General features: G+C 48.6%; 1 protein-coding gene across 1 annotated transcript in view; it reads left to right on the top strand.

The window, feature by feature from the left end:
- The window catches only part of lasp1 (LIM and SH3 protein 1), a 121,401-nt gene that overhangs the window by 87,908 nt on the left and 7,096 nt on the right, over positions 1-26,397 (top strand). Inside the window, exons 4-5 of the mRNA XM_033034879.1 lie at positions 11,015-11,122; positions 25,979-26,090. Of these exons, the coding sequence (XP_032890770.1) occupies positions 11,015-11,122; positions 25,979-26,090 (220 nt within the window). The remainder of the gene's footprint in view (positions 1-11,014; positions 11,123-25,978; positions 26,091-26,397) is intronic.

The raw sequence follows: 26,397 nt of genomic DNA, 5'->3' as shown, positions 1-26,397 counted from the left end.
TCCTGCCTTTTCCCCATATCCCCTGACTCAGTATCCTGTACCTGTCTTCTCTCCATACCCCCTGATCCCTTTAGCCACAAGGGCCACATCTAACTCCCTCTTAAATATAGCCAATGAACTGGCCTCAACTACCTTCTGTGGCAGAGAATTCCACAGATTCACCACTTTTTCCCCCTTATCCTTAAACTGTGACCCCCTTGTCCTGGACTTCCCCAACATCGGGAACAATCTTCCTGCATCTAGCCTGTCCAACCCCTTAAGAATTTTGTACATTTCTATAAGACACCCCTCAATCTTCTAAATTCTAGCGAGTACAAGCCGAGTCTATCCAGTCTTTCTCCATATGAAAGTCCTGACATCCCAGGAATCAGTCTGGTGAACCTTCTCTGTACTCCCTCTATGGCAAGAATGTCTTTCCTCAGATTAGGAGACCAAAACTGTACACAATACTCCAGGTGTGGAGTAATAACTAATGCAGTTATTATGTCCTCCTTTCCCCACGCATTCACCACCCAGACCTCCTCCACCCATCAGAGGAGAAAATCTTGCTGTGAGTTTAGTTTAGTTTAGTTTAGAGATACAGCGCGGAAACAGGCCCTTCAGCCCACCGAGTCCGCGCCGACCAGCGATCTCCGCACACTAGCGCCACCCTACCATTAGCACTTACACCAAGCCAATGAATCAACAATCCTGCACGTCTTTGGAGTGTGGGAGGAAGCAGAAGATCTCAGAGACAATCGCGGGGAGAACGTACTAACTCCTTACAGACAGCACCCCAAAGTCACGGGTCACTGGCGCTGTGAGGCAGCAACTCTTCTTTGAACTACAATTGTTTAACTCACTGCCTTTGCTTGCAAAGAGCTTTCGGCTCAAGTTAGCAGACGTGTTTACAAAAGATTCAATTTGTACGAGTTCTGTTTGCTGTTGGGTGTGTCTCTGCTAATCTTTCTGGCCAAAGATCATTGTATTACTAACAAAGGATGGAGAACATACTCATGGTGACCTTCCCAGCCGCCTGTAATATGTGTCACAGACATAGAGTCATATAACGTGGGCACAAGCTGCTGGAGTAACTAAGCGGGACCCGCAGCATCTCTGGAGAGAATGACTCAGTCTGAAGAAGGGTCTCGACTCGAAACGTCACCCATTCCTTCTATTGCCAGGACTAGAGGGTCTGAGCTAAAGGCAGAGTTTGAGTAGGCTGGGGCTCTATTCCCTGGAGCGCAGGAGGATGAGGTGTGATCTTATAATAAATCATGAGGGGATTGGATCAGGTAGACGCTTGCCCAGAGTAGATGCATCGAGGACCAGCTGGGCTTGTACACTCTGGAGTTTAGAAGGATGAGAGGGATTTCATTGAAACATATAAGATTGTTAAGGGTTTGGACACGCTAGAGGCAGGAAACATGTTCCCGATGTTGGGGGAGTCCAGAACCAAGGGGCCACAGTTTAAGAATAAGGAGTAAGCCATTTAGAACGGAGACGAGGAAACACTTTTTCACAGAGAGTGGTGAGTCTGTGGAATTCTCTGCCTCAGAGGGCGGTGGAGGCAGGGTGCTTTCAAGAGAGAGCTAGATAGGGCTCTTAAAAAGAGCGGAGTCAGGGGATATGGGGAGAAGGCAGGAACATAAATTTAAGGTGAAGGGGAAAAGATTTAACAGGAATCTGAGGTGTAACTTTTTCACATAGATGGATGTACGGAACAAGCTGTCAGAGGAGGACGTTGTGGCGAGGACTATCCCAACGTTTAAGAAACAGTTGGACAGGTTCATGGACTAGTGTAGCTGGGACATGTTGGCCGGTGTGGGCAGGTTGGGGCCGAAGGGCCTGTTTCCACACTGTAGCACTCTGTGACTCTATCCAGAGATGCTGTGGAGAATTACTCCAGCATTTTACTCCAGTCTTATCTTCTCCTATCGAAGGGCCGTCTCTCTGTTCCCATGTCGTCAGTCCGATTCAATGGATGGCTTTTGTCAACAAGTTTGAATCATTAACTTGAGACCGGTTCATAGTAAATTCCGTCTGGGCTCGGAGCCTGGAGTTCATGCCGGGTGCATCCGGGTTCCCAAATGGGACAGCTTATTTGCATTGTCCATGTGTTCAGTGTGGAGGCTGGTGTATTTAAAATGCAGGAACAATTGGCTGGTTGATGGTTGGGTTTGCTGGACTGCCCTATTAGCATAGAAATGGGGACAAGTCTCGGGCAGTGTGAATAATCCTATTGTGCAGTCGCGGTCTATACACTGACAAGGGATGGAGTGCTAGTCTTGACTTAAGGAGGGGAAATTCTCCAGCAATGTAAATAATTTGTAAATTGTAACTACAGTTGACTTCCATAGAATCGACTTACAGGTCAAAGATCTCCAGTTTCACAGACGCCTCACAAAGGCTACATCAGCCTTTCTCCGGCGCCCAGTACCAGCATGCTGTTTGTGTAAAAAAAAAAAACCCCCACATACACACAAACTGATGGAGTAACTCGGTGTCAGGCAGCCTTACGCTTACAAGGGTGTCGCCAGGACTAGAGGGTCTGGGCTACAGGCAGAGGTTGGGTCGGCTGGGACTCTATTCCCTGGAGCGCAGGAAGATGAGGGGTGATCTCACAGAGGTGTATAAAATTCACGAGAGGAATAGATCGGGTAAATGCACGGAGTCTCTTGCCCAGAGTAGGGGAATCGAGGACCAAAGGACATAGGTTTAAGGTGAAGGGGAAAGGATTTAATAGGAATCTGAATAGTAAAACCCCTGTCCCACGGTACGAGTTCATTCCAAGAGTTCTCCCTGATTCGAACTCGGAGATTGACGGTAATGGCCACTCGTCGGTACTCGGGGATCTCGTGGACATTTTTCAACTTGTTGAAAAATCTTCACGAGTCTTCCCGAGCTTACCTGCCGTTAGCGAGTCTTCCCGAGTACCTGCCGTTAGCGTAAAGAGCCGCTAAGAGACGTCCCCGAGCTCCGACGTACCCGCTACGTTAATTCTCCGTGCTTACCACGAGTTTGATTTTTTTTAAATTCGGGAGAGCTCTTGGGATGAACTCGCACCGTGGGACAGGGCTTTAACTTGGAATTCATTGCTGCAGAAGGCCATGGAGGCCACGGATATATCTTAAGGCGGAGATTGACAGATTCTTGATTAGTAAGGGTGTCGGGGTCATGAGTTTAGTTTATTGTCACATGTGGCGAGGTATAGTGAGAAGCTTTAAGGGGAGAAGGCAACTTGTGGGGTTAAGAGAAAAAGATAGATCAGCCATAGAAACATAGAAACATAGAAATTAGGTGCAGGAGTAGGCCATTCGGCCCTTCGAGCCTGCACCGCTATTCAATATGATCATGGCTGATCATCCAACTCAGTATCCCGTACCTGCCTTCTCTCCATACCCTCTGATCCCCTTAGCCACAAGGGCCACATCTAACTCCCTCTTAAATATAGCCAATGAACTGGCCTCGACTACCCTCTGTGGCAGGGAGTTCCAGAGATTCACCACTCTCTGTGTGAAAAAAGTTCTTCTCATCTCGGTTTTAAAGAATTTCCCCCTTATCCTTAAGCTGTGACCCCTTGTCCTGGACTTCCCCAACATCGGTAGCAATCTTCCTGCATCTAGCCTGTCCAACCCCTTAAGAATTTTGTAAGTTTCTATAAGATCCCCTCTCAATCTCCTAAATTCTAGAGAGTATAAACCAAGTCTATCCAGTCTTTCTTCATAAGACAGTCCTGACATCCCAGGAATCAGTCTGGTGAACCTTCTGAAGAAGGGTTTCGGCCCGAAACGTCGCCTATTTCCTTCGCTCCATAGATGCTGCTGCACCCGCTGAGTTCCTCCAGCAATTTTGTGTACCTTCTCTGTACTCCCTCTATGGCAATAATGTCCTTCCTCAGATTAGGAGACCAAAACTGTACGCAATACTCCAGGTGTGGTCTCACCAAGACCCTGTACAACTGCAGTAGAACCTCCCTGCTCCTATACTCAAATCCTTTTGCTACATGATTGAAAGGCGAGCAGACTCGATGGGCCGAACGGCCTAATTCCGCTTGTACAACTCATGAATACATGAACTTAATCCACTTCATCTTTCCAGTGAAGCTCTGAAGGAATTCTGCAGTAACTGTGTTTTTGTTGTTGTCAATGCAGCAGCCCTTAAAAAAAAAAAAAGCTACTTCTGGGCTCAATTTAAGGAGGAAAGGGAAGTATTTTCTGGCCAATATTCTCCCTGAGATTGCCGTCGCCAAAACAGAGACGCAAAATTACTTTCTGTGGGAAAGAGCAAACTAGAATAGCGGTTTCAACGAACAATGGGTCAAATGACTGCAAACTGCTGTGAACTATTTAGCAGCCAGTCCTGCCAATTAGGGTTCTTGCTACGCAGAAAATGGCTCTTAAATCTGCCAAAGCAGCAAACCCTGAACCGCACCGCATTTATGGATGATCTGAAATGGTTCTAAGTCTGGTGATTGAAATTTGGCAAGTTTAGTTTATTGTCACGTGTATCGAGGTGCAGTGGAAAGCTTTTGTTGTGTGGTAACCAGTCAGCGGAAAGACAACACACGATTACAATCGAGCCGTTTACAGTGTGCAGACTGCTGGTCTACATTTGCAATGTGCATGATAAGGGAATATCGTTTAGTGCAAGGTAAAGTCCGGAGAAGGGTCTCGACCCGAAACGTCACCCATTCCTTCTCTCCAGAGAATGCTGCCAGTCCCAGCTCCTTGTGTCTATCTTCTGTTTAAACCAAAGATCCTATAGTGGAAAGATAGACCACTCCTGCTAAATGCAATGGGCTGACGTGTAGTACGCAACGGAGCAGAAAATGGGCCTTTTTTCCGTCCATTTCAGTAACCGGACCCGACCCGACCCGACCCGACTCGCAGTGTAATCAACGTTGCGGGGGAACAGTTTGTGTTAATAAATTATAATTCTGAAAATGAGGAGAAGATTTTTACCAAAGAACTTTTATTTTTACCAGGATGTTCCCGTAACTGGCTTCCGTCTCCGCACTATTATCTTTGCTCCGTTACGGGATCTTTGGTGCGGAGACGGAAGCCGGTTTTTCGGAAATGGGGCCGAAAATGACCCACGAATCTGCCCATGACCGTACTACGTCTTTTTCGTCGAGTTGGACTTTCTTGCTCGCTGTAGGATCTTTGGTTTAAACCAGCATCTGCAGTTCCTTCCTACACAAGTCCGATCAAAGATAGTCCGAGGGTCACAGAAGAGGTACTCTCTGGTTGCGGTAGGATAGTTGCCAGAGGGGGAGTGTGTTTTCATCCTGTTCTTTTGTCACCATGTAGAATCGGGGAGATTAAACTATTTATTAGAGGCTTCGAGGACTTTGTGCCGAGACCACAGTTAGGAACGGCAGTTCCTGTGGCCAGTTACTCAGTGTTTGAGATTGGCTTTGATGCTTATGCAAATTGCATTTGGAACCTGAATAAGTATGCATAAAGACAAGCAGGAAACAGGGGCATGCGCCTCGACTGTCGGGGAAAAGCCTCTCTTTATTTTGCATATAAACAAACGCTGAGCGAACAGGATGTTGCTTTTAATTGAGCTCTCTGTTTGGCCTTCAACTTGGTTGACTGAGAATTAAATGGTCTCTTGTTTCCATGTAACGTGAGGTCATTAATAGACAATAGACAATAGGTGCAGGAGTAGAGGCCATTCGGCCCTTCGAGCCAGTACCGCCATTCAATGCGATCATGGCTGATCATCCCCAACCTGTACCCCGTTCCTGCCTTCTCCCCATATCCCCTGACTCCGCTATCTTCAAGAGCCCTATCTAGCTCTCTCTTGAAAGTATCCAGAGAACCGCCCTCTGACCCGGGTTCGATCCTGAATCTGCCTCACCTTGGAGGCTTGGAGTCGTCCCAACGACCAACAGGCTCCTGAACACGACGAAACATGAACCAAACCATGAACTAACGGAATCAAGGGATATGGGGAGAAGGCAGGAACGGGATACTGATTTTGGATGATCAGCCATGATCACATTGAATGGTGGTGTTGGCTCGAAGGGCTGAATGGCCTCCTCCTGCACCTATTTTCTATGTTTCTATAGTTAACTATGGGCTGTACAGGTTGCATTCAGGAGATGCTTCTTGTCCTGCTGAGTTACTCCAGCATTTTGTGTCCACCTTGCATTAAGGACTTTGTGTGTAGGAAGGAACTGCAGATGCTGGTTTACATCAAAGATAGACACAAAATGCTGGAGTAACTCAGCGGGGCAGGCAGCATCTCTGGAGAGAAGGAACGGGTGACGTTTCGGGTCGAGACCCTTCTAGTTACTCCAGCATTTTGTGTCCATCTCGGAAGGGATCTACAGGAGTCGCTGTTTCAAAAAGGCAGCCAGCATCATAAGAGACCCCCATCACCATAGCCATGCTCTCATTTCACTCCTGCCATCGGGAAGAAGATACAGGAGCCTGAAAACAGTAAAATCCAGGATCAGGAGCAGCTTCTTCCTTACAACCATCAGGCTATTAAACACTAGTCTCCAAATAGGCTCCGAACTACCTAGAAGTTTTGATTTTGTACTACTATTTGTCTGTTTTATCTATATTACTAAAAGTCTGTTCTTGACCGGTTTTGGCGATCTGTGCTGCGATTTCTGAGAGAACGCCGCCACCTACGGCCGTCATTTTTGGCCACCTTGCTCAGAGCCCCCCTCCACCGTATGTGTGCCGAGGATTTTTCCCGTCGATTAAAAATGACAGAGATATTAATGTTTTTACAAAATTCCCCATTCTCTCTGCTGCCCCCGCTGGCGGCAGGGGGGAGGGACTATAAAACCAGGAAGTGGTGTGCCTCAATCAGTGTCTGCAAGCTGGAGGAAGGCAGAGGGTCACGTTTCTCTGAGCTGTGAATAACACTGAACACATGTCTACTCAAATATAAGTGTCCTTAGTGGTTCTAAAACGCTTGCAGAATGTGTCTATTGGTTCTAAAATGTTTGCAAAAAGTGTTTATTGGTTCTAAAATGTTTGCAAAAAGTGTCTCTTTTGGTTCCACAATGCTTGCAGAATGTGTCTTTTTTGGTTCTAATTTTTTTTTAATGTTCTCCCCCCCTCTCCTCTCCCCCCCCCTCTCCTCTCCCCCCTCTCCTATCCCCCCCTCTCCTGTCCCCCCCTCTCCTCTCCCCCCCTCTCCTCTCATCCCCCCTCCTCTCATCCCCCCCTCTCCTCTCCCCCCTCTCCTCTCCCCCCTCTCCCCCTCCCCCCCTCTCCTCTCCTCCCCCCCCTTTCCTCTCTTCCCTCCCCCTTTCCTCTCTTCCCCCCCTCTCTCTCCCCTCTTTTTCTCCCCCCCTCCCCTCCCCCACCATTCCTCCCCTAAACCCCCTCCCCTCCACACACCCCTACCCCCTTCCCTCCACCCTCCCTCCCCCTCCCCCTTCCTGCTCCCCACCTCTCCCCCTCCCCTCTCAGCACACCCTCTCTCTCTCCCCTTTTCCCCTCTCTCCCCCCTTCCCCCCCCCTCTCCTCCTCCCTCTCCCCCCCCTCTCTCTCTCCCCTCCTCCCCCCATCCCCTCCCCCACCCTCCCTCCCTCCCCTCCACACCCCCTACCCTCTTCCCTCCACCCTCCCCCCTACCTCCCCCTCCCTGCTCCCCACCTCACCCCCCATTACAAGCACCTATATGGGGTAAAAGGAGAAAATTAATAATATTAATATAATATCAAGGGGGGTAATTAGCGTGAGTGCGGGGGGGGGGGGGGGGGATAGTTAGTGTGTGTGATGCTACATGCTGCCTCCCCCCCCACAACCGCACGTTGGGGGAACAGACCCAACGGGTCTGCACTTGGTCTAGTATATATATATATATATGTATGTATGCATGTAGGTGTGTACATACACATGCACATGTACACGCATGCACACACACACACACACACACACACACACACACACACACACACACACACACACACACACACACACACACACACACCCGCACACACACACACACACACACACACACACACACACACACGCACACGCACACACACGAACACACACACACGCACGCACGCACGCACGCACACACACGCACACACCCGCACACACACACACACACACACACACACACACACACACACACACACACACACGCACACACACACACACGAACACACACACACACACACACACGCACACACCCGCACACACACACACACACACACACACACACACACACACACACACACACACACGCACACACACGAACACACACACACACGCACGCACGCACGCACGCACACACACACACACACACACACACACACACACACACACACACACAGTCTAAACAAGGATCTCGACCCACAATATCACCCATTCCTTCTCTCCAGAGATGTAGCTTGTCCCGCTGAGTTACCCCAGCATTCTGTGTCTATCTTTGGTGTAAACCGGCATCTGTAGTTCCTTCCTACTTACACATGTGTCACCATGAATTGACATCTCCAGAAATAAGTGCAGTCCGTGTTGGCAGCCAGACCAGGCGATGGCATACGGCCTGATTCAGTTTCCATTATCGCGCGGATGCATGAGAGAAAGGCGGCCTTGTATTTAACACCTTTCACAATACGAGGCTTCACAAGCCGTTTCACAGCCAATAATGTACTTATGAAGCACACTGTTATAAAACAGGGAATGTTAGCTGCCATCTTTGCCCCGCAATGCCCTACCAAGAATTGTTTTATGTGTCATTCCTAACTGTCACTGTATGCCACGTTGTCACTTGCGGGCGGAGCACCAAGGCAAATTCCTTGTATGTGAATACTTGGCCAATAAATGTATTCATTCATTCATAATTTAACAGCAAACAATCTTTAAAAAAAGAATTTTGGTTTTTTGAGGAAAAATGTTGGTCAGGAGCTCGATAGGGATGCCCTTGGAATAGAGAGGTCAATGGTCCATGGTACATTCTTTGCCACATGTACCGAGGTACAGTGCAATTCATTTTCACCATTCCGTCACCCATTCCTCTCTCCAGAGATGCTGCCAGACCCGCTGAGATACTCCAGCTTTTTGTGTCTATCTTCTGTTTAAACCAGCATCTGCAGTTCCTTCCCACACAATTCATTTTAGTATACAAAGTGTTTAAGGGGTTGGACAGGCTAGATGCAGGAAGATTGTTCCCGATGTTGGGGAAGTCCAGGACAAGGGGTCACAGTTTAAGGATAAGGGGGAAATCTTTTAGGACCGAGATGAGAAAAACATTTTTCACACAGAGAGTGGTGAATCTGTGGAACTCTCTGCCACAGAAGATAGTTGAGGCCACAGTTCATTGGCTATATTTAAGAGGGAGTTAGATGTGTCCCTTGTGGCTAAAGGGATCAGGGGGTATGGAGAGAAGGCAGGTACGGGATACTGAGTTGGATGATCAGCCATGATCATATTGAATGGTAGTGCAGGCTGGAAGGGCCGAATGGCCTCTACTCCTGCACCTATTTTCTATGTTTCTATGTTTAAGAAGGAACTGCAGATGCTGGAAAATCGAAGGTAGACAGAAATGCTGGAGAAACTCAGTGGGTGCAGCAGCATCTATGGAGCGAAGGAAATAGGTAACGTTTCAGGCCGAAACCCCTCCGGGTTTCAGCCCGAAACGTTGCCTATTTCCTTCAGTCTGAAGAAGGGTTTTGGGCCGAAACGTTGCCTATGTGATGCTGCTGCACCCGCTGATTTTCTCCAGCATTTCTGTCTGCCTTCATTTTAATAATAATAATAATAAATTTTATTTAATGGGCGCCTTTCACACATCTCAAGGACACCTTACATAGGTTAATAGAAATAAAAACATATAATCAGAATAAAATAAGTAATAAAGACATCACAGAGACACAAATTAAAAACAGAATTCATTCCAAAAACAGAAAATCAAAAACACAGTGTGAAGAGAGAGCAGCGGCAACCAAATCGTGCCAGTTTTAGTATGCAGTTCAGTTCAAGGATCTATACATAAGCACTTAGATGCATTACTTGTATTCAACTGTTTACAAAAATGAATTTCACTGTGCCGTGGTACATTTGACAAATAAAGTACTGTTGACCTGCGACCTTCGACCTCTATTGCAAGGAAACCTCCTCGATTTCTCGCCCACCGTCTTTCCTCAGCCAACGTAATTTTTATAAAACGCAGCTGATGCTGGAATCTTGAGCAAAACACAAAAAATGCCAGAGGAACTCAGCAGGTCAGGCAACAATCTATGATTGTTAAGGGCTTGGACACGCTAGAGGCAGGAAACATGTTCCCGATGTTGGGGGAGTCCAGAACCAGGGGCCACAGTTTAAGAATAAGGGATAAGCCATTTAGAACAGAGACGAAGGCAGAGACAAAGGCATTATAGCAGGTGTAGCTCAGTGGCAGAGCATTTGACTGCAGATCTTGCTATTGAGGGAGTGCAGCGAAGGTTTACAAGGTTAATTCCCGGGATGGCGGGACTGTCATACGCTGAGAGAATGGAACAGCTGGGCTTGTACACTCTGGAGTTTAGAAGGATGAGAGGCGATCTCATTGAAACATGTAAGATTGTTAAGGGTTTGGACACGCTAGAGGCAGGAAACATGTTCCCGATGTTGGGGGAGTCCAGAACCAGGGGCCACAGTTTAAGAATAAGGGGTAAGCCATTTAGAACGGAGACGAGGAAACATTTTTTCTCACAGAGAGTGGGGAGTCTGTGGAATTCTCTGCCTCAGAGGGCGGTGGAGGCAGGTTCTCTGGATGCTTTCAAGAGAGAGCTAGATAGGGTTCTTAAAAATAGCGGAGTCAGGGGATATGGGGAGAAGGCAGGAACGGGGTACTGATTGGGGATGATCAGCCATGATCACATTGAATGGCGGTGCTGGCTCGAAGGGCCGAATGGCCTACTCCTGCACCTAATGTCTATTGTCTATATGGTGGGAATGGACAGGTGATGTTTCAGGTGAGGATCCTTCTCCGGACTCCTACCTTGGCACTGCTGTGGTTTCTGTCAGGAAATTGGTTTAAGTTTCTGACCTGTCCTCCTCTCTCCTCGTAGGTCCAATACAAAGAAGAATTCGAAAAGAACAAAGGAAAAGGCTTCAGCGCAGTGGCCAATACCCCTGAGTTGGAACGCATCAAGAAAAACCAGGAAATTGTCAGCAACGTGAGTATCCACTGCACAGCTCATGGAGGTTTGTCCCGAGTACAGAAGATCTTTGAGGACTCTTGATGAAGAATTTTCAGCATTGGGACGGCTATGACTCACCATATTCATCCTTTTGTTCATGCTCATAAGTTCTAGGATCAGGACTAGGCCATTCAGCCCATCAAGTCTACTCCGCCATTCAATCATGGCTGATCTATCTTTCCCTCTCAACCCCATTCTCCTGCCTTCTCCCCATAACCCCTGACACCCGGACTAATCAAGAATCCATCAATCTCCGCCATAAAAAATATCATAGAAACATAGAAAACAGGTCCATTAGGCCTTTCGATCCAGCACCGCCATTCAATATGATCATGGCTGATCATCCAAAATCAGTACCCCGTTCTGGCTTTTTTCCCATCATCCCTTGATTCTCTTAACCCTAAGAGCTAAATCTAACTCTCTCTTGAAAACATCCAGTGAATTGGCCTCTACTGACCTTCTGTGGCAGGGAATTCCACAGATTCACAACTCTCTGGGTGAAAATGTTTTTCCTCATCTCAGTCCTAAATGGCCTACCCCTTATTCTTAATCTGTGACCCCTGATTCTGAATTCCTCCAACATTGGGAATATTTTTCCTGCATCTACCCTGACCAATCCTCTATCCATTGACTTGGCCTCCACAGCCGTCTGTGGCAATGAATTCCATAGATTCACCACCCTCTAAAGAAATTCACCTTGTTTCTTTCCTCAAGGTACATATTTTTACTCTGAGGCTGTGGCCTCTGGTCTTAGACTCTCTCACTAGTGGAAACATCCTCTCCACATCCACTGTATACAAGCCTTTCACTATTCGGTAAGTTAGCTACTGGGCTTGGATCATATAGTTTTAATAGATGGTAACAGAGGGAAAAAACATAATCCCCTGAATCTAATTTAAAAATATATAAATTTTCACGTTTATGCTGCTAAAGTTCTGCATTGGCTAGATATTTTGTTGAAGGAAAAGCATAGTTGGCATTAAGGTTGTGAGTTGCAAAGTGTGACCATTTTGCACAGGCTACGAACCGAACATATTTATCAATGAATTCCTGAAATAATTCCGAAGCCTGATAACAGCGGAGGAAGTAGCTGTTCCCGAGTCTGGTGGTGCGTGCTTTTCATCTTCAGAAGGGGAGGCGCAGCGGGTAGTGTTGCTGCCTTGCAGCGCCAGAGTCCCGGGTTCCATCCTGACCACGGGTGCTGTCTTTTACGGAGTTTGCACGCTCTCCCCGTGACCTGCGTGGGTTTCCTCCGGGCGCTCCGGTTTCCTCCCACACTCTAAAGACGTGCGGGTTTGTAGGTTAATTGGCTTTGGTAAAAAAAATGTAAATTTTGTGCGTAGGATAGTGACAGGTACATGGATAGGACAGGTTTGGAGGGATGTGGACCAAACGCGGGCAGGTGGGACTAATGTAGGCAGCACATGTTGGCCGGTGTGGGCGAGTTGGGTCGAAGGGCCTGTTTCCACACTGTATCACTCTTTGACTCTATGACTAATGCTAGTGTCGGTTAGTGTAGTATACACCTTCTAGTGTAGGGCAGAGAGTGCGTAGGATAGTCCTTGTGTTACAGGGATCTTCGGTCGGTGTAAACCTGGTGGGTCGCAGGGCCTGTTTCCGCAATGCATCTGTAAACTACACTGAAACCATGATCACATTGAAGGGCCGAATGGCCTACTCCTGCACCTATTGTCGATAAACTAAACTAAACCTCAGTCTGAAGAAGGGTTTCGGCCCGAAACGTTGCCTATTTCCTTCGCTCCGTAGATGCTGCTGCACCCGCTGAGTTTCTCCAGCATTTTTGTCTACCTTCGATTTTCCAGCATCTGCAGTTCCTTCTTAAACACTTCTGCTCGATGGGAGTGGGGAGAAGGAATGACTGGGGTAGGGCAAGTCTTTTGGAGAAGCAAGACTTGTAGTGCCGTTGGGAACTGCTGGCTGGGTATGTGTAGCTTGCAGCATTACATTCAATGGAGTCTTGCGGCTGCAACTTTTAACAGCAGAATTCTTCTCTCAACATCTCCAGCAAGTCCATGCATGTTCGATGGCACCAGTTCTAAACGCTGTGCTTTTAGCAGCGTGAAAAATGAGATGACGCAGGGACTGGAGGGGAATTTATTAAAGTTGGATTAGAATAGTTACTTCAGAGTTCGAGGGCTTCACACTGCCTCGGCAAGGCCACAAGCATAATGTATTGTCCAGGATGCTCCACAGTTTGAGGAGCATCGTCCCCTCCAAGACCAACCTCCCATGAATCCAACTCCGCCCCCAGGGGGGAGCCAGCCTTCCTGATGAGTTTGTTAATCATGTTGGCCTTCGCCAGAAATTCTTCCATCTTCTTCTCTGCCATCATAGCAGGTGTAGCTCAGTGGCAGAGCATTTGACTGCAGATCTTGCTATTGAGGGAGTGCAGCGTAGGTTTACAAGGTAAAGTCTAAAATCACCTCTCCTCCAATCCACCTGAAGTTGACCAGGGGACAGTCCAGTGGAATTGAAGGTGATGGTGACGTCTGTGACATTGAATAGAAAATTCTCATAAAGGTATAGAAACATAGAAACATAGACAATAGGTGCAGGAGTAGAGGCCATTCGGCCCTTCGAGCCTGCACCGCCATTCAATATGATCATGGCTGATCATCCAACTCAGTATCCCATCCCTGCCTTCTCTCCATACCCCCTGATCCCTTTAGCCACAAGGGCCACATCGAACTCCCTCTCGGCCTCAACTACCCTCTGTGGCAGAGAGTTCCACAGATTCACCACTCTCTGTGTAAAAAATGATTTTATGTGTATCAAAAAACAATGTATATGTGCCGGATGGAACTGCAGATTCTAGTTTACACCGAAGATAGGCACAAAATGCTGTAGCAACTCAGCGGATCAGGCAGTATCTCTGGAGAGAAGGAATGCTGAGTTACTCCAGCATTTTGTGGTCTTATCTTCATCATAAAGGTGTATGGTTTATTTCAATTTTTTTCCCCGTATTATTGATTGATTCTCATGCCGTGACCGTTACTGCTAAATCCAGCATTTATTGATCATCGTGCCACAGAGCTGCCCGGTCGAACCCTGCGCTCGATATGAAGGAGGTCTCTCCCCGCTGGTGTGGATTCATACACTGCATTCACCTTCAAACACCAAGCTCAAGGAGACCTTATTCGGCGGTGAACACTGACAGGCTCTGCATGAGTTATCAAGATGGCAGTGTTGATTTATATATATATATACTGTTTAAAGATGCTGGAAATTGCCTTGAATGTTCGAGCCTGTCGGGGATTGGAGATTACAACGGGTCAGTGGATGCCTGGTTGGAAACTTGATTTGTGTGTTAAAGAACGAAGGAACCTCAGTTGAACAGGCAAGGCATCCCATGTGTATAAACTTCTAATGCACAGTCTGTTTTACAATGTAGGATGCACCGCCCCATGTTCGATCTTGACCTTGGGTGTTGTATGTGCGGCATAAGGTCATGGGAGCAGAATTATGCCATTCGGCCCATCGTGTCTACTCCACCATTCAATCATGGCTGATCTATCTTTCCCTCCTAACCCCATTCTCCTGCCTTCTCCCCATAACCTCTGACACCCCGTATTAATTAAGAATCTATCTATTTCTGCCTGTGAAATATCCACTGATATTTGGACATTTGGACATTCTCCTTGTGTGTTAGATAGAGTGATACAGGCCCTTCGGCCCAATTTGCCCACACCAACCCACATGTCCCATCCACACTAGTCCCACCTGCCATATCCCTCTAAACCTGTCCTATCCATGTACCTGTCTTAGCACAAGTCCCCTTTGGTTTCCTCCCGTGCCAAATATGCCCTGGCAGGTAAATGATCAGCCCACTATTTGCCCCTTGTGAGAGTGTGTAGGGAGGAGAATGTTAGGAGGTCACGAGTGTTGGGAGCAGAATTAGGCCATTCGGCCCATCAAGTCTACTCTGCCATTCAATCATGGCTGATCTATCTGGCCCTCCTAATCCATCCTAAAACTGGAGCTTCCCGGAGAAAACCCACGCAGGTCACGGGGAGAACGTACAAACTCCGTACAGACAGCATCGGTGGGCGGGATCGAACCCGGACCTCTGGCGCTGTGAAGCAGCTACTCCAGTTACTGCTATGTATCTCTAAACTAAATTAAACTCAAGAGGTACGGTGATCATTTTGACTTTCTATCACTGCACTGGGACCGACTAAAACCGATCCAGCAAACTGCAGCCACTTGATCTGTCCATGTTAAATCTGGAGCAGATTCCATGAAGTCTCCGCAGGTTCCAGAAGTTGTGCTTTAGAACTATTCTGCTAAGCACTCCTAATTCCTGATTTTTTTTATCAGCTTTGGGCAAAGCACTGGCCTCGAATGTTGCACAGGCAGCTACACAAATCAGCTCCATCCCTCGCCCACATACTCCGCTTGTGATTAGCTGCCTGCAGGCAGGAGTGCTCCAACAGAGAGTGAGAGAGAGTGAGTGTGAGAGAGTGTGTGAGAGAGAGAGAGAGAGAGAGAGAGAGAAGTAATATTCTTTGCACGCGCCACCATGTACATTCATCGCTGGTGTCCTTGAGCCGGCTGCAGGTGGGAAAGTGCTGGATTTATGGGTGGGTTAAGCACCAACTATGGCACCTGCAGTCTCACATGCCTGCTCCGTAATACATCAGCAAATTGGATAACTGCCGGAGATTCTTGGCAATTGCTGGGCTGTTCAGATTAACGTCCACATTGACACATCTTGACTCAACATGACACAAGGGTTTAATGATTGTTTGGGGATTTAGTGCTTGAGCCTGCATTCCTCCTGTCATGGAATTTAAATATAAACTTCTGGTGCTGTCTGGATATCCTTGGGCCGAGGGGAGGGTTCCTGGAGTTTTACGATCTCTGCTCGGTCGGAGGAGTTGAGCGTTTCTCCTGGACCTGGTTCCCCTCCTGCACCCGTGCCAATGTTTGTTCCCTTGGGTAAATATCGCTGAGGAGGTTTAGTTTAGAGATACAGCGCGGAAACAGGCCCTTCGGCCCACCCAGTCTGTGCCGACCGGCGATTCCTCCCGCACATTAACACCACCCTACACACACACAAGGGGGACAATTTACATTTATACCAAGGCGGTTAACCTACAGACATGTACGTCTTTGGAGTGCGGGAGGAAACCGACTATCTCGGAGAAAACCCACGCAGGTCACAGGGAGAGGGTACAAACTCCGTACAGGGAAGCACCCGTAGTCAGGATCGGTGGCACTGTAGCGTGGCACGATGGCGCAGCGGTAGATTTACTGTCTTACAGCGCCAGAGACCCGGGTTCGATCCTTACTCCCGGTGCTGCCTTTACGGAGTTTGCAGGTTCTTCACAACGGCTCCTGTGGTCTATTGTGATGACGTCTGCAGTTTGTTGACCCTAGACAAGTTTGGTTTGTTCCCGGCCTGTGAAAAGGCCTAAACCTTAAGTCCGTCTAGTTGAGTTTTGTTTGCAGAAGGCAATTAAGCCACAAGCCTGCCGTCTGTGGGGTGTGGGTGGAAACCGGAGCACCTGGAGAAAACCCACGTAGTCACAGGGAAGTCGGGCAAACTCCGCACAGACAAGCACCTGCGATCAGGATCGAACCTGGGTCCCTGGCGCTGTGAGGCAGCAACTCTACCGCTGCACCGCCCTTTTCAATGTTTAAACGAGACTGGGGATGAATTTGGCCGAAGGGTTTTATGGAAATGAAGACTTGGCTGGAGTGCTTTTTATACAGGATGGCGCTGGAATATTTTGAAGAACAAGAATAGAATAGGATCTATTCATAAAAGTGTTGGCGATCCTTGAATGGCAGGAATAATGGTCCATGTTGTTAGATTGGCAGCAACTGTGACTGTAGTACCATATGTGTTGGAGCTGAGGGAGAGAGGAGGGAGGGAGCCAGCATCTTTCTGGCAGGGCAGGTCAGACTCTGCAGCTGACATGTTCATTGTTCGCTGGACATGGCCACGGCTACTTTGTACGTTGCATGTGTCCAGAGAATGGATCATCTAATGCAGTGGTTCCCAACCTTTTTTAGCTCATTGGGATCTTTTAATTTTTCTGTGCCCCCCCCCCCCTCCCCCCGACATTATTAGCGGAAAAAAAGTACTTCAATATTATAATACCTTCCATAAAAATATCAGTGTCTATTAACTGCACATATGGCAGGACTTTCACATGAAGAAAGACTGGATAGACTCGGTTTGTACTCGCTAGAATTTAGAAGATTGAGGGGGGATCTTATAGAAACTTACAACATTCTTAAGGGGTTGGACAGGCTAGATGCAGGAAGATTGTTCCCGATGTTGGGGAAGTCCAGAACAAGGGGTCACAGTTTAAGGATAAAGGGGAAATCTTTTAGGACCGAGATGAGGAAAACCTTTTTCACACGGAGAGTGGTGAATCTCTGGAATTCTCTCCCGCAGAAGGTAGTTGAGGCCAGTTCATTGGCTATATTTAAGAGGGAGTTAGATGTGGCCCTTGTGGCTAAAGGGATCAGGGGGAATGGAGAGAAGGCCATGATGATCAGCCATGGATGATCAGCCATGATCATATTGAATGGCGGTGCAGGCTCGAAGGGCCGAATGGCCTGCTCCTGCACCTATTTTCTATGTTTCTATGTTTCTATATATTCTCTTTTATTCTATTCCACAAACATCAAAAATATTTCAACTACATAGATTTAAATGTATTAGAACTGAAATTTAGGAGGCAACAGGGTGGTAGCTCTGTGCCCCCCTTCATTGAACCTGTGGCCCCCTAAATCCCAACATTTTTCTTGGCCCCCCCTTGAAATTTGCCAATATGGCCCCAGGTTGGGAATCACTGATATGGATGCCAAACCAAGTTGGTCTCATCCACCACTACAGATGTAATTTAGAGACACAGCATGGAACTGACCCTTCCATCGGTCACCGGATCCGCCGCGCCCGGCGTTTAGGAGCGGCACGGTGGCGCAGTGGTAGAGTCGCTGCCTCACAGCGCCAGAGACCCGGGTTCGATCCTGGCCACGGATGCTTGTCTGTACGGAGTTTGAACGTTCTCCCCGTGACCCGGGTGTGTTTTCTCCGGGTCTCCAGGTGCTCCAGTTCCCTCGCACCTTCTGAAGACGTGCGGGTTTGTAGGTCAATTGGATTCGGCAAATTGCCCCTTGTATGTAGGGAGTCGATGTGAAAAGGGGAAATCTTTTAGGACCGAGATGAGAAAAACATTTTTCACACAGAGAGTCGTGAATCTCTGGAATTCTCTGCCACAGAAGGTAGTTGAGGCCACAGTTCATTGGCTATATTTAAGAGGGAGTTAGATGTGGCCCTTGTGGCTAAAGGGTTCAGGGGGTATGGAGAGAAGGCAGGGATGGGATACTGAGTTGGATGATCAGCCATGATCATATTGAATGGCGGTGCAGGCTCAAAGAGCTGAAAGGCCTGCACCTAATTTCTATGTTTCTATGAAAGTGGGATAACATCAAACTAGTGGGAACGGGTGATCGATAGTCGGTGTGGAGTTGGCGTGGCCCCCACCTATCTCTAAACTAAAGTAAATTAAACCACCAATCGCCCCTCCCCACTAGTTCTATCTGATCCCACTTTGTCATCCACTCACTCTACACCCTTACAAAGGCCACTTCACCTACAAACTTGCACGTATTTGGGCTTGTACACTCTGGAGTTTAGAAGGATGAGAGGGTATCTCATTGAAACATATAAGATTGTTAAGGGCTTGGACACGCAAGACGCAGGAAACATGTTCCCGATGTTGGGGGAGTCCAGAACCAGGGGCCACACACAGTTTAAGAATAAGGAGTAAGCCATTTAGAACGGAGACGAGGAAACACTTTTTCTCACAGAGAGTGGTGAGTCTGTGGAATTCTCTGCCTCAGAGGGCGGTGGGGGCAGGTTATCTGGATGCTTTCAAGAGAGAGCTAGATAGGGCTCTTAAAAATAGCGGAGTCAGGGGATATGGGGAGAAGGCAGGAACGGGGTACTGATTGTGGATGATCAGCCTTGATCACATTGAATGGCGGTTCTGGCTCGAAGGGCCGAATGGCCTACTCCTGCACCTATTGTCTATTGTCTATTGTCTATTGAAACCGGAGCAGCCAGCGGAGACGTACTGCACACGGTCAGAGGGCAAACCTGCAAGCTCCACACAGACAGCACCAGGGGTCAGGATTGAACCCAGGTCTCAGGTGCTGCGATGCTGCGATTCCCCAAGAAAGTTGTCCTTCTCCACTCTGGAAACTTTGCAGCTTTGCCGGGCCTTTTGGGCAGGTTCCCAGTCGACGGTGGGATAGCCGGGACTTTTGGGCAGGTTCCCAGTCGACGGTGGGATAGCCGGGCCTAACGGACAGGTTCCCGGTCGATGGTGGGATAGCCGGGCCTACCAGCAGGTTCCCGGTCTGTGGTGGGTTAGCCGGGCCTACCGGCAGGTTCCCGGTCGATGGTGGGATAGCCGGGCCTACCGGCAGGTTCCCGGTCTGTGGTGGGATAGCCAGGCCTAACGGACAGGTTCCCGATCGACTGCACGCAACACCACATGTACGGTGAGATACAACTACAATGAACACAGTGCGTACAGCAGCTTCACACGCACGATGACTCAGACAATGCACCAAAAAAACACAGAAATCATACATAATTGCACACAAGTTCTGTAAGACGGTGAAAAGAAAATAAGACATTAGGGTAAAACACAGCTGGAAAGAATCGGCACACTAGCACTGATTCCTACAATAAATGTGTCATGAAGCCACTCACTTCCAGCTGTGCCTTAACATGACGGTGGCTGCGATGGTGTACCGTTAAACGTCATGTTCCATATAATGGCCACGAGACATGTCTGTTTATTAATCACCAAACCTTTTTGTCTACAATATACCACTGTCTTTGAGTAATATATCCACTAATCACACATTAACTTTTACATTTTTTGTCTCTGACTCTCTCTCTCTCTGTCTCTCTCTTTCTCTCTCTCTCCGCCCTCTCTTTCTCCTCTTTCTCCCCATCGCTCTCTCTCCTTCCTATCTCTCTCCCTCTCTCCCTCTCTCTCCTCTCTCTCTCCCTCTCTCCCTCTCTCTATCTCTCCCCCTCTTTCACCCTCTCTCCCCCTTTCTCTCTCCCCATCTCCCTCTCTCCCCCCTCTTTCCCCTCTCTCCCGCTTTCTCCCCATCTCCCTATGTCTCTCTTTCCCCCTTTTCCCTCCTCTCTGCCCATCTTTCCCACCCTATCCCTCTCTCTCCCTCCCTCTCCTCCCCTCCCCCCCTCTCTCTCTCTCTCTCCCCCCCTCTTTCCCCTTCTCCCCATCTTCCCCCTCCCTCTCACTCCCCCTCTTTTCCCCTCTCTCCCCCTCTCTCCCCCTCTACCCCCCTCTCCCCCTCTCCCTCTATCCGTGTCTCTCTCTCTGACACTCTCTGTGAACCCCCCCCCCCCCCCACATACACACAATGGACTTCATACTATCCCTTGGATTATTTTGACTTGAAAATAATGGTGATTCTGCACAAGTATTTTTGCTTTGAACGATTGATGGATATAAAGCATTGTTGATGGACCACATCTGTGGCTCGTAACCGGTCCATTGACAGTGGGGCCACAGCCCACGGACATCCTCTGTGTTCGTGTAATTCCCTGAACTTCCCACGGAAAAAAGATCACTGAATGGATCTTCATCATACAGCATGGAAACAGGCCCTTCAGCCCAACTTATCTATACTGACCGACATGCCCATCTACTCTAGTCCCGTTGGCCTGCGTTTGGCCCGTATCCTTCTAAATCTGTCCCAGCCACGTGCCTGTCTAATTGTTGCAATGGTGGTGACTGCCCAAATGAAGCTTTGCCATGAAGCTGATGGGCTCAAACCCGTTGCACTAGGAGTCTCAGCTAAAGAAAATAAAAACAGCGTTAGGAATTCTAGGGCGGGTGATGCCTGGAATACCAGCAGGGCAGGAACAGACGCAGTTGAGAAGGTTTTGTGCAGGAAGGAACTGCAGACGCTGGTTTAAACCGAAGATAGACACAAAATGCTGGAGTAACTCAGCGGGGGGACAGGCAGCGTCTCCGGAGAGAAGGAACGGGTGACGTTTCGGGCCGAGAGACCCTTCCTCAGAGTTTTGACATTTTTGTAGCCCTGTCCCACGGTACGGGTTCATTCCAAGGGTTTAACAAAAAAAATCAAACTCGTGGTAAGCACGGAGAATGAACGTAGCGGGTACGTCGGAGCTCGGGGACGTCTCTTAGCGCTAACGGCAGGTACTCGGGAAGACTCGCTAACGGCAGGTAGGCACGGGAAGACTGCTGAAGATTTTTCAACATGTTGAAAAATGCCCACGAGAGCCCCGAGTACCGACGAGCGGCCATTACCGTAAATCTCCGAGTTCGAATCAGGGCAAACTCGGGAGAGCTCTTGGAATGAACTCGTACCGTGGGGGCAGGGGTTTAAAGATTGTAAGATTTATGGCCAGTTTCTGACAACGATATGCAGTCTGCGGCTTGTTCCTGGAAGATGGTTTGAATTCTTTTTGTATGAGCCTCCACTTGCCCAAGGGACGGACGGGGGCGAACACACGGCAGAGGGGAAGTCATCTGACTCAGTCTTACTCAAACCCGACTGAACTGAATAGAAGGGTCGGCCAGTGCATTGCATTGGCTCTCTGCTTCCCCCTGCTGACCGCTCTCTGGAATTGGAACCGCGATTCTGTGGCATATCCTGGACGGCAAATGTTGACAGACATCTGTAGAAGGGTTTCGGCCCGAAACGTCGCCTATTTCCTTCGCTCCATAGATGCTGCTGCACCCGCTGAGTTTCCCCAGCAATTTTGTGTACCATCTGTAGTAAAGCCCATGTTCATAAGTGATTAGGTGTAGAATTATTCGGCCATTTGGCCCATCAAGTCTACTCCATCATTCAATCATGGCTGATCCATCTCTTCCTCCTAACCCCATTCTCCTGCCTTCTCCCCATAATCCCTGACACCCGTACTAACCAAGAATCGGCATGTATAGATGATCAGCCTTAAATATAATAATAATAATAATGGATGGGATTTATATAGCGCCTTTCTAATACTCAAGGCGCTTTACATCGCATTATTCATTCACTCCTCAGTCACACTCGGTGGTGGTAAGCTACTTCTGTAGCCACAGCTGCCCTGGGGCAGACTGACGGAAGCGTGGCTGCCAATCTGCGCCTACGGCCCCTCCGACCACCACCAATCACTCACACACATTCACACACATTCACACACAGGCAAAGATGGGTGAAGTGTCTTGCCCAAGGACACAACGACAGTATGCACTCCAAGCGGGATTCGAACCGGCTACCTTCCGGTCGCCAGCCGAACACTTAGCCCATTGTGCCATCTGTGTGCAGGGTGAGTGGGGTCAGAGATGATCTTGCGGGCTCTGTGTAGTGTCCGTTTGTGGTAAAGTGATTCAAGGGATGGTAGGGGTAAGCCAATAATTTTGGATGCTCTGTTGATGATGCGCTGTAATTTCTTCCGGGAGAGTGAGTCGAGACTGCCGAACCAGACTGTGATGGGTGAGGTGATGGATGCTTTCGATGATGGCTGTATAGAAGCGGAGCATGAGATGAGACCTTACTCTGAACTTCCTGAGCTGTCGGAGATGGAAAAGTCTTTGCTGGGCTTTTCCATAGATGTGGTCTGCGTTTGTCCTCCATTTGAGGTTGTTGCTGATGTGGGTTCCAAGGAGTTTGAATGTGTCAGTGATGGAGATGGATTCACCTTTAATGAGCACAGGAGTTTTGGGGGATGGCTGGCGTCTTAGGTCGATGATGAGTTCTTTTGTTTTTGATGAAAGGGGACCAGCGTAATAGCTAACTGCAGGTTGTTTAAATGATGGTTGGATGGGGAAAATACATTGCATGTTACATAGAAACATGGAAAATAGGTGCAGGAGGAGGTCATTTGGCCCTTCGAGCCAGCACCGCCATTCATTGTGATCGTGGCTGATCGTCCCCAATCAATAACCCGTGCCTGCCTTCTCCCCATATCCCTTGACTCCACTAGCCCCTAGAGCTCTATCTAACTCTCTCTTAAATCCATCCAGTGATTTGGCCTCCACTGCCCTCTGTGGCAGCGAATTCCATAAATTCACAACTCTCTGGGAGAAAATGTTTTTTTTTTTCACCTCAGTCTTAAATGACCTCCCCTTTATTCCAAGACTGTGTGGCCCCTGGTCCTGGACTCGCCCAACATTGGGAAAAATTTTCCTGCATCGAGCTTGTCCAGTTTCTATATGTTTCTATAAGATCCACCTGTTGTGGAGGAAAATTTACAGGCTGGCTTCCCCAAACGGGTTCCTGAGAACTACTTGCAGGCCAACTTGCGTAGTTCTGGTTGCCTCATTTCAGGAAGGGTACGTATGTAGGCTTTGGAGAGGGTGGCCCAAGTGGTTTACCAGAATACTTCCTGGACTAGAGAGCAGTAGCTACAAGAAGAGGTTAGCTACTCTTAACTGGTGCAGGAAGTTGTACAGAGTTGTGGACGTGGCCCAGTCACACAAACCATCTCCTCTGTCCCATCGACACCACGCTGCCTCGGGAATGCAACTAACATAACGAAGGTTTAAGAAAGAACTGCAGATGCTGGAAAATTCGAAGGTAGACAAAAATGCTGGAGAAACTCAGCGGCTGAGGCAGCATCTAGGGAGCGAAGGAATAGGCAATGTTGCAGACTCAGTATGAAACATAGAAACAGAAAATAGGTGCAGGAGTAAGCCATTCTGCCCTTCGAGCCTGCACCGCCATTCGATGTGATCATGGCTGATCATCCAACTCAGTATCCCATCCCTGCCTTCTCTCCATACCCCCTGATCCCTTTAGCCACAAGGGCCACATCTAACTCCCTCTTAAATATAGCCAATGAACTGTGGCCTCAACTACCTTCTATGGCAGAGAGTTCCACAGATTCACCAATCTCTGTGTGAAAAATGATTTTCTCGAACCAGGGGCCGAGAAGGTTCTCGACCTGAAACGTCGCCTATTTCCTTCGCTCCATAGACGCTGCCTCACCCGCTGAGTTTCTCCAGCATTTTTGTCTGCCAACATAATGAAGGACCATTTCTGCCCCGTCATTCCCCCTCCTCCCCTCTCCCGTCGGGCAGAAGATACAAGACCTCGAAAGCACGTGCGCAAGATTCAGGAACGACTTCTTTCTCTCTGATAATGGTCTTAATCAGAGCGGCACGGTGGCGCAGCAGTAGAGCTGCTGCCTGACGCGTTGGGTTCCTCGAGCAGATCGCCTTTTGCTCCAGATTCCAGAGTCTGCAGTCGCTTGTGTCTCCTTTAACGCGAATGAAGCTAGGGCTAAAGGGGTTAAATAATTTCATTCCACAGATTAGGCTTGTACTCCATTGAGTGTGGAAGATTACTGCTCAACACCAGACTAACAAAACAGATGTTCCGTTGCGAACTCTGTCACCCCACGAGAATACCAGGTGGGCCGAGGAAGCGATATGTTTGTTTGGGCCGGCACACTGGAGCAACGGCATGGATAGAATATAAATCTGATGCAGGGATATAAAACGATGAACGGCATAGATAGGGTCATTTTCTCAGGATGTGAAAGACTGGCGAGCATAGTTTTAATTGAGGGGGGGGGGAAGTTGAAAAGAAATGTGCATGTCAAGTTTTTCTTACAGAGTGATGAGTGCCTGTGTCCAAAGGGTGGTGGGTGTATGGAACGAGCTGCCAGAGGAGGTAGCTGAGGCAGGGACTATTGCAACGTTCAAGAAACATTTAGACAGATACATGGATAAGACAGGTTGAGACGGATAGGGGCCAACGCAAACAGGTGGGACTAGTGTATATGGGACATGGTGGGCAAGTTGGGGCCGAAGGGCCTGTCTACGCTGTATGACCCCAGGTGGAAATGTCACTTTGCTAGTGTTGTGGAGGGTTTGAAAACCCAACATGTGCGGAGGGAGGGTGTGGAAAGGAACTGCAGGTGCTGATTTACACTGAAGATGGACACAAAATGTTGGGGTAACTCAGCGGGACAGGCTGCGTCTCTGGAGGGGAGGAATGGGTGACGTCTCGGGGTCGAGACCCATCTTCAGACAGAATCAAAGATCCTACAACGAGTCCAAGATAGATCACTCAACGAAAAAGACGTAGTACGTTCATGGGCAGTTTAGTGGGTAATTTTCGGCCCCATTTCCGTAACCGGCTTCCGTCTCCGCACCAAAGATCCCGTGGCGGAGCAAAGATACTAGCGCAGTTACGGAAAAATCCTCGTAAAAATAAAAGTTCTTTGGTAAAAATCTTCTCCTCATTTTCAGAATTATAATTTATTAACACAAACTGTTCGCCCGCAACGTTGATTACACGGCGGGTCGGGTCGGGTCGGGTTACTGAAATGGACGGAAAAAAAGGCCCACGTTGCGTACTACACGTCAGCCCATTGCATTTAGCTGGAGTGGTCTATCTATGGGATCTTTGGACAGAATGCAGGACTGCAGTGTGTACCGTCTCAGCATGCTTGTTTAGCCTCAGGCTGCACCGTTAAGTGAATGGGAGGTACACTTAGCAACCGTGCGTTTCTATGGCAGCGGTTTGATCCTGAGATCTGGGCCCAGCAAAATTCTGCCGGTGAGTTATGCCCCTGTCACATTTGGGAAACCTGAACGGAAACCTCTGGAGACTTTGCGCCCCACCCAAGGTTTCCGTGCGGTCCCCGGAGGTTGCAGGTGGTTGCTGGAGGTTACAGGTAGTGGAAGCAGGAAGCGACTCTACCGCTGCGCCACCGTGTGGCCCTAATTGGAAGAGCGACAATGGTGCTTGGTATCTAATGCTCTTTGTTTTTCTCATCAGATCAAATATCATGAAGAGTTTGAGAGGAGCAAAGGGTGCTCTGCTGCAAGCGCTGAGCGGAGGAACTCGAACGATGCCCATGAGTACAGGACACAGCCTGAGAGAAATCTAGGTGAGGACACCACTCATGCCCTCGACACAACCCTACCTCTTGCCCTTCAGCCAGTACAACAAACGAGTCTGAAGACTTTGCAATGACCAAACAGGCCTGGATAGAGTGGATGTGGAGACGATGTGTTCACCAGTGGCAGAGTCTAGGACCAGGGTTCACAGCCTCAGAATGAGAGGACGTTCCTTTGCCTGTGTGTGAATGTGTGTGAGTGATTGGTGGTGGTCGGAGGGGCCGTTGGCGCAGATTGGCAGCCACGCTTCCGTCAGTCTGCCCCAGGGCAGCTGTGGCTACAGAAGTAGCTTACCAC

Source organism: Amblyraja radiata, chromosome 16, assembly GCF_010909765.2.
Source record: "Amblyraja radiata isolate CabotCenter1 chromosome 16, sAmbRad1.1.pri, whole genome shotgun sequence".
In the NCBI taxonomy this organism is placed as follows: domain Eukaryota; kingdom Metazoa; phylum Chordata; class Chondrichthyes; order Rajiformes; family Rajidae; genus Amblyraja; species Amblyraja radiata.
This window is presented reverse-complemented; position numbering and strand designations above follow the sequence as displayed.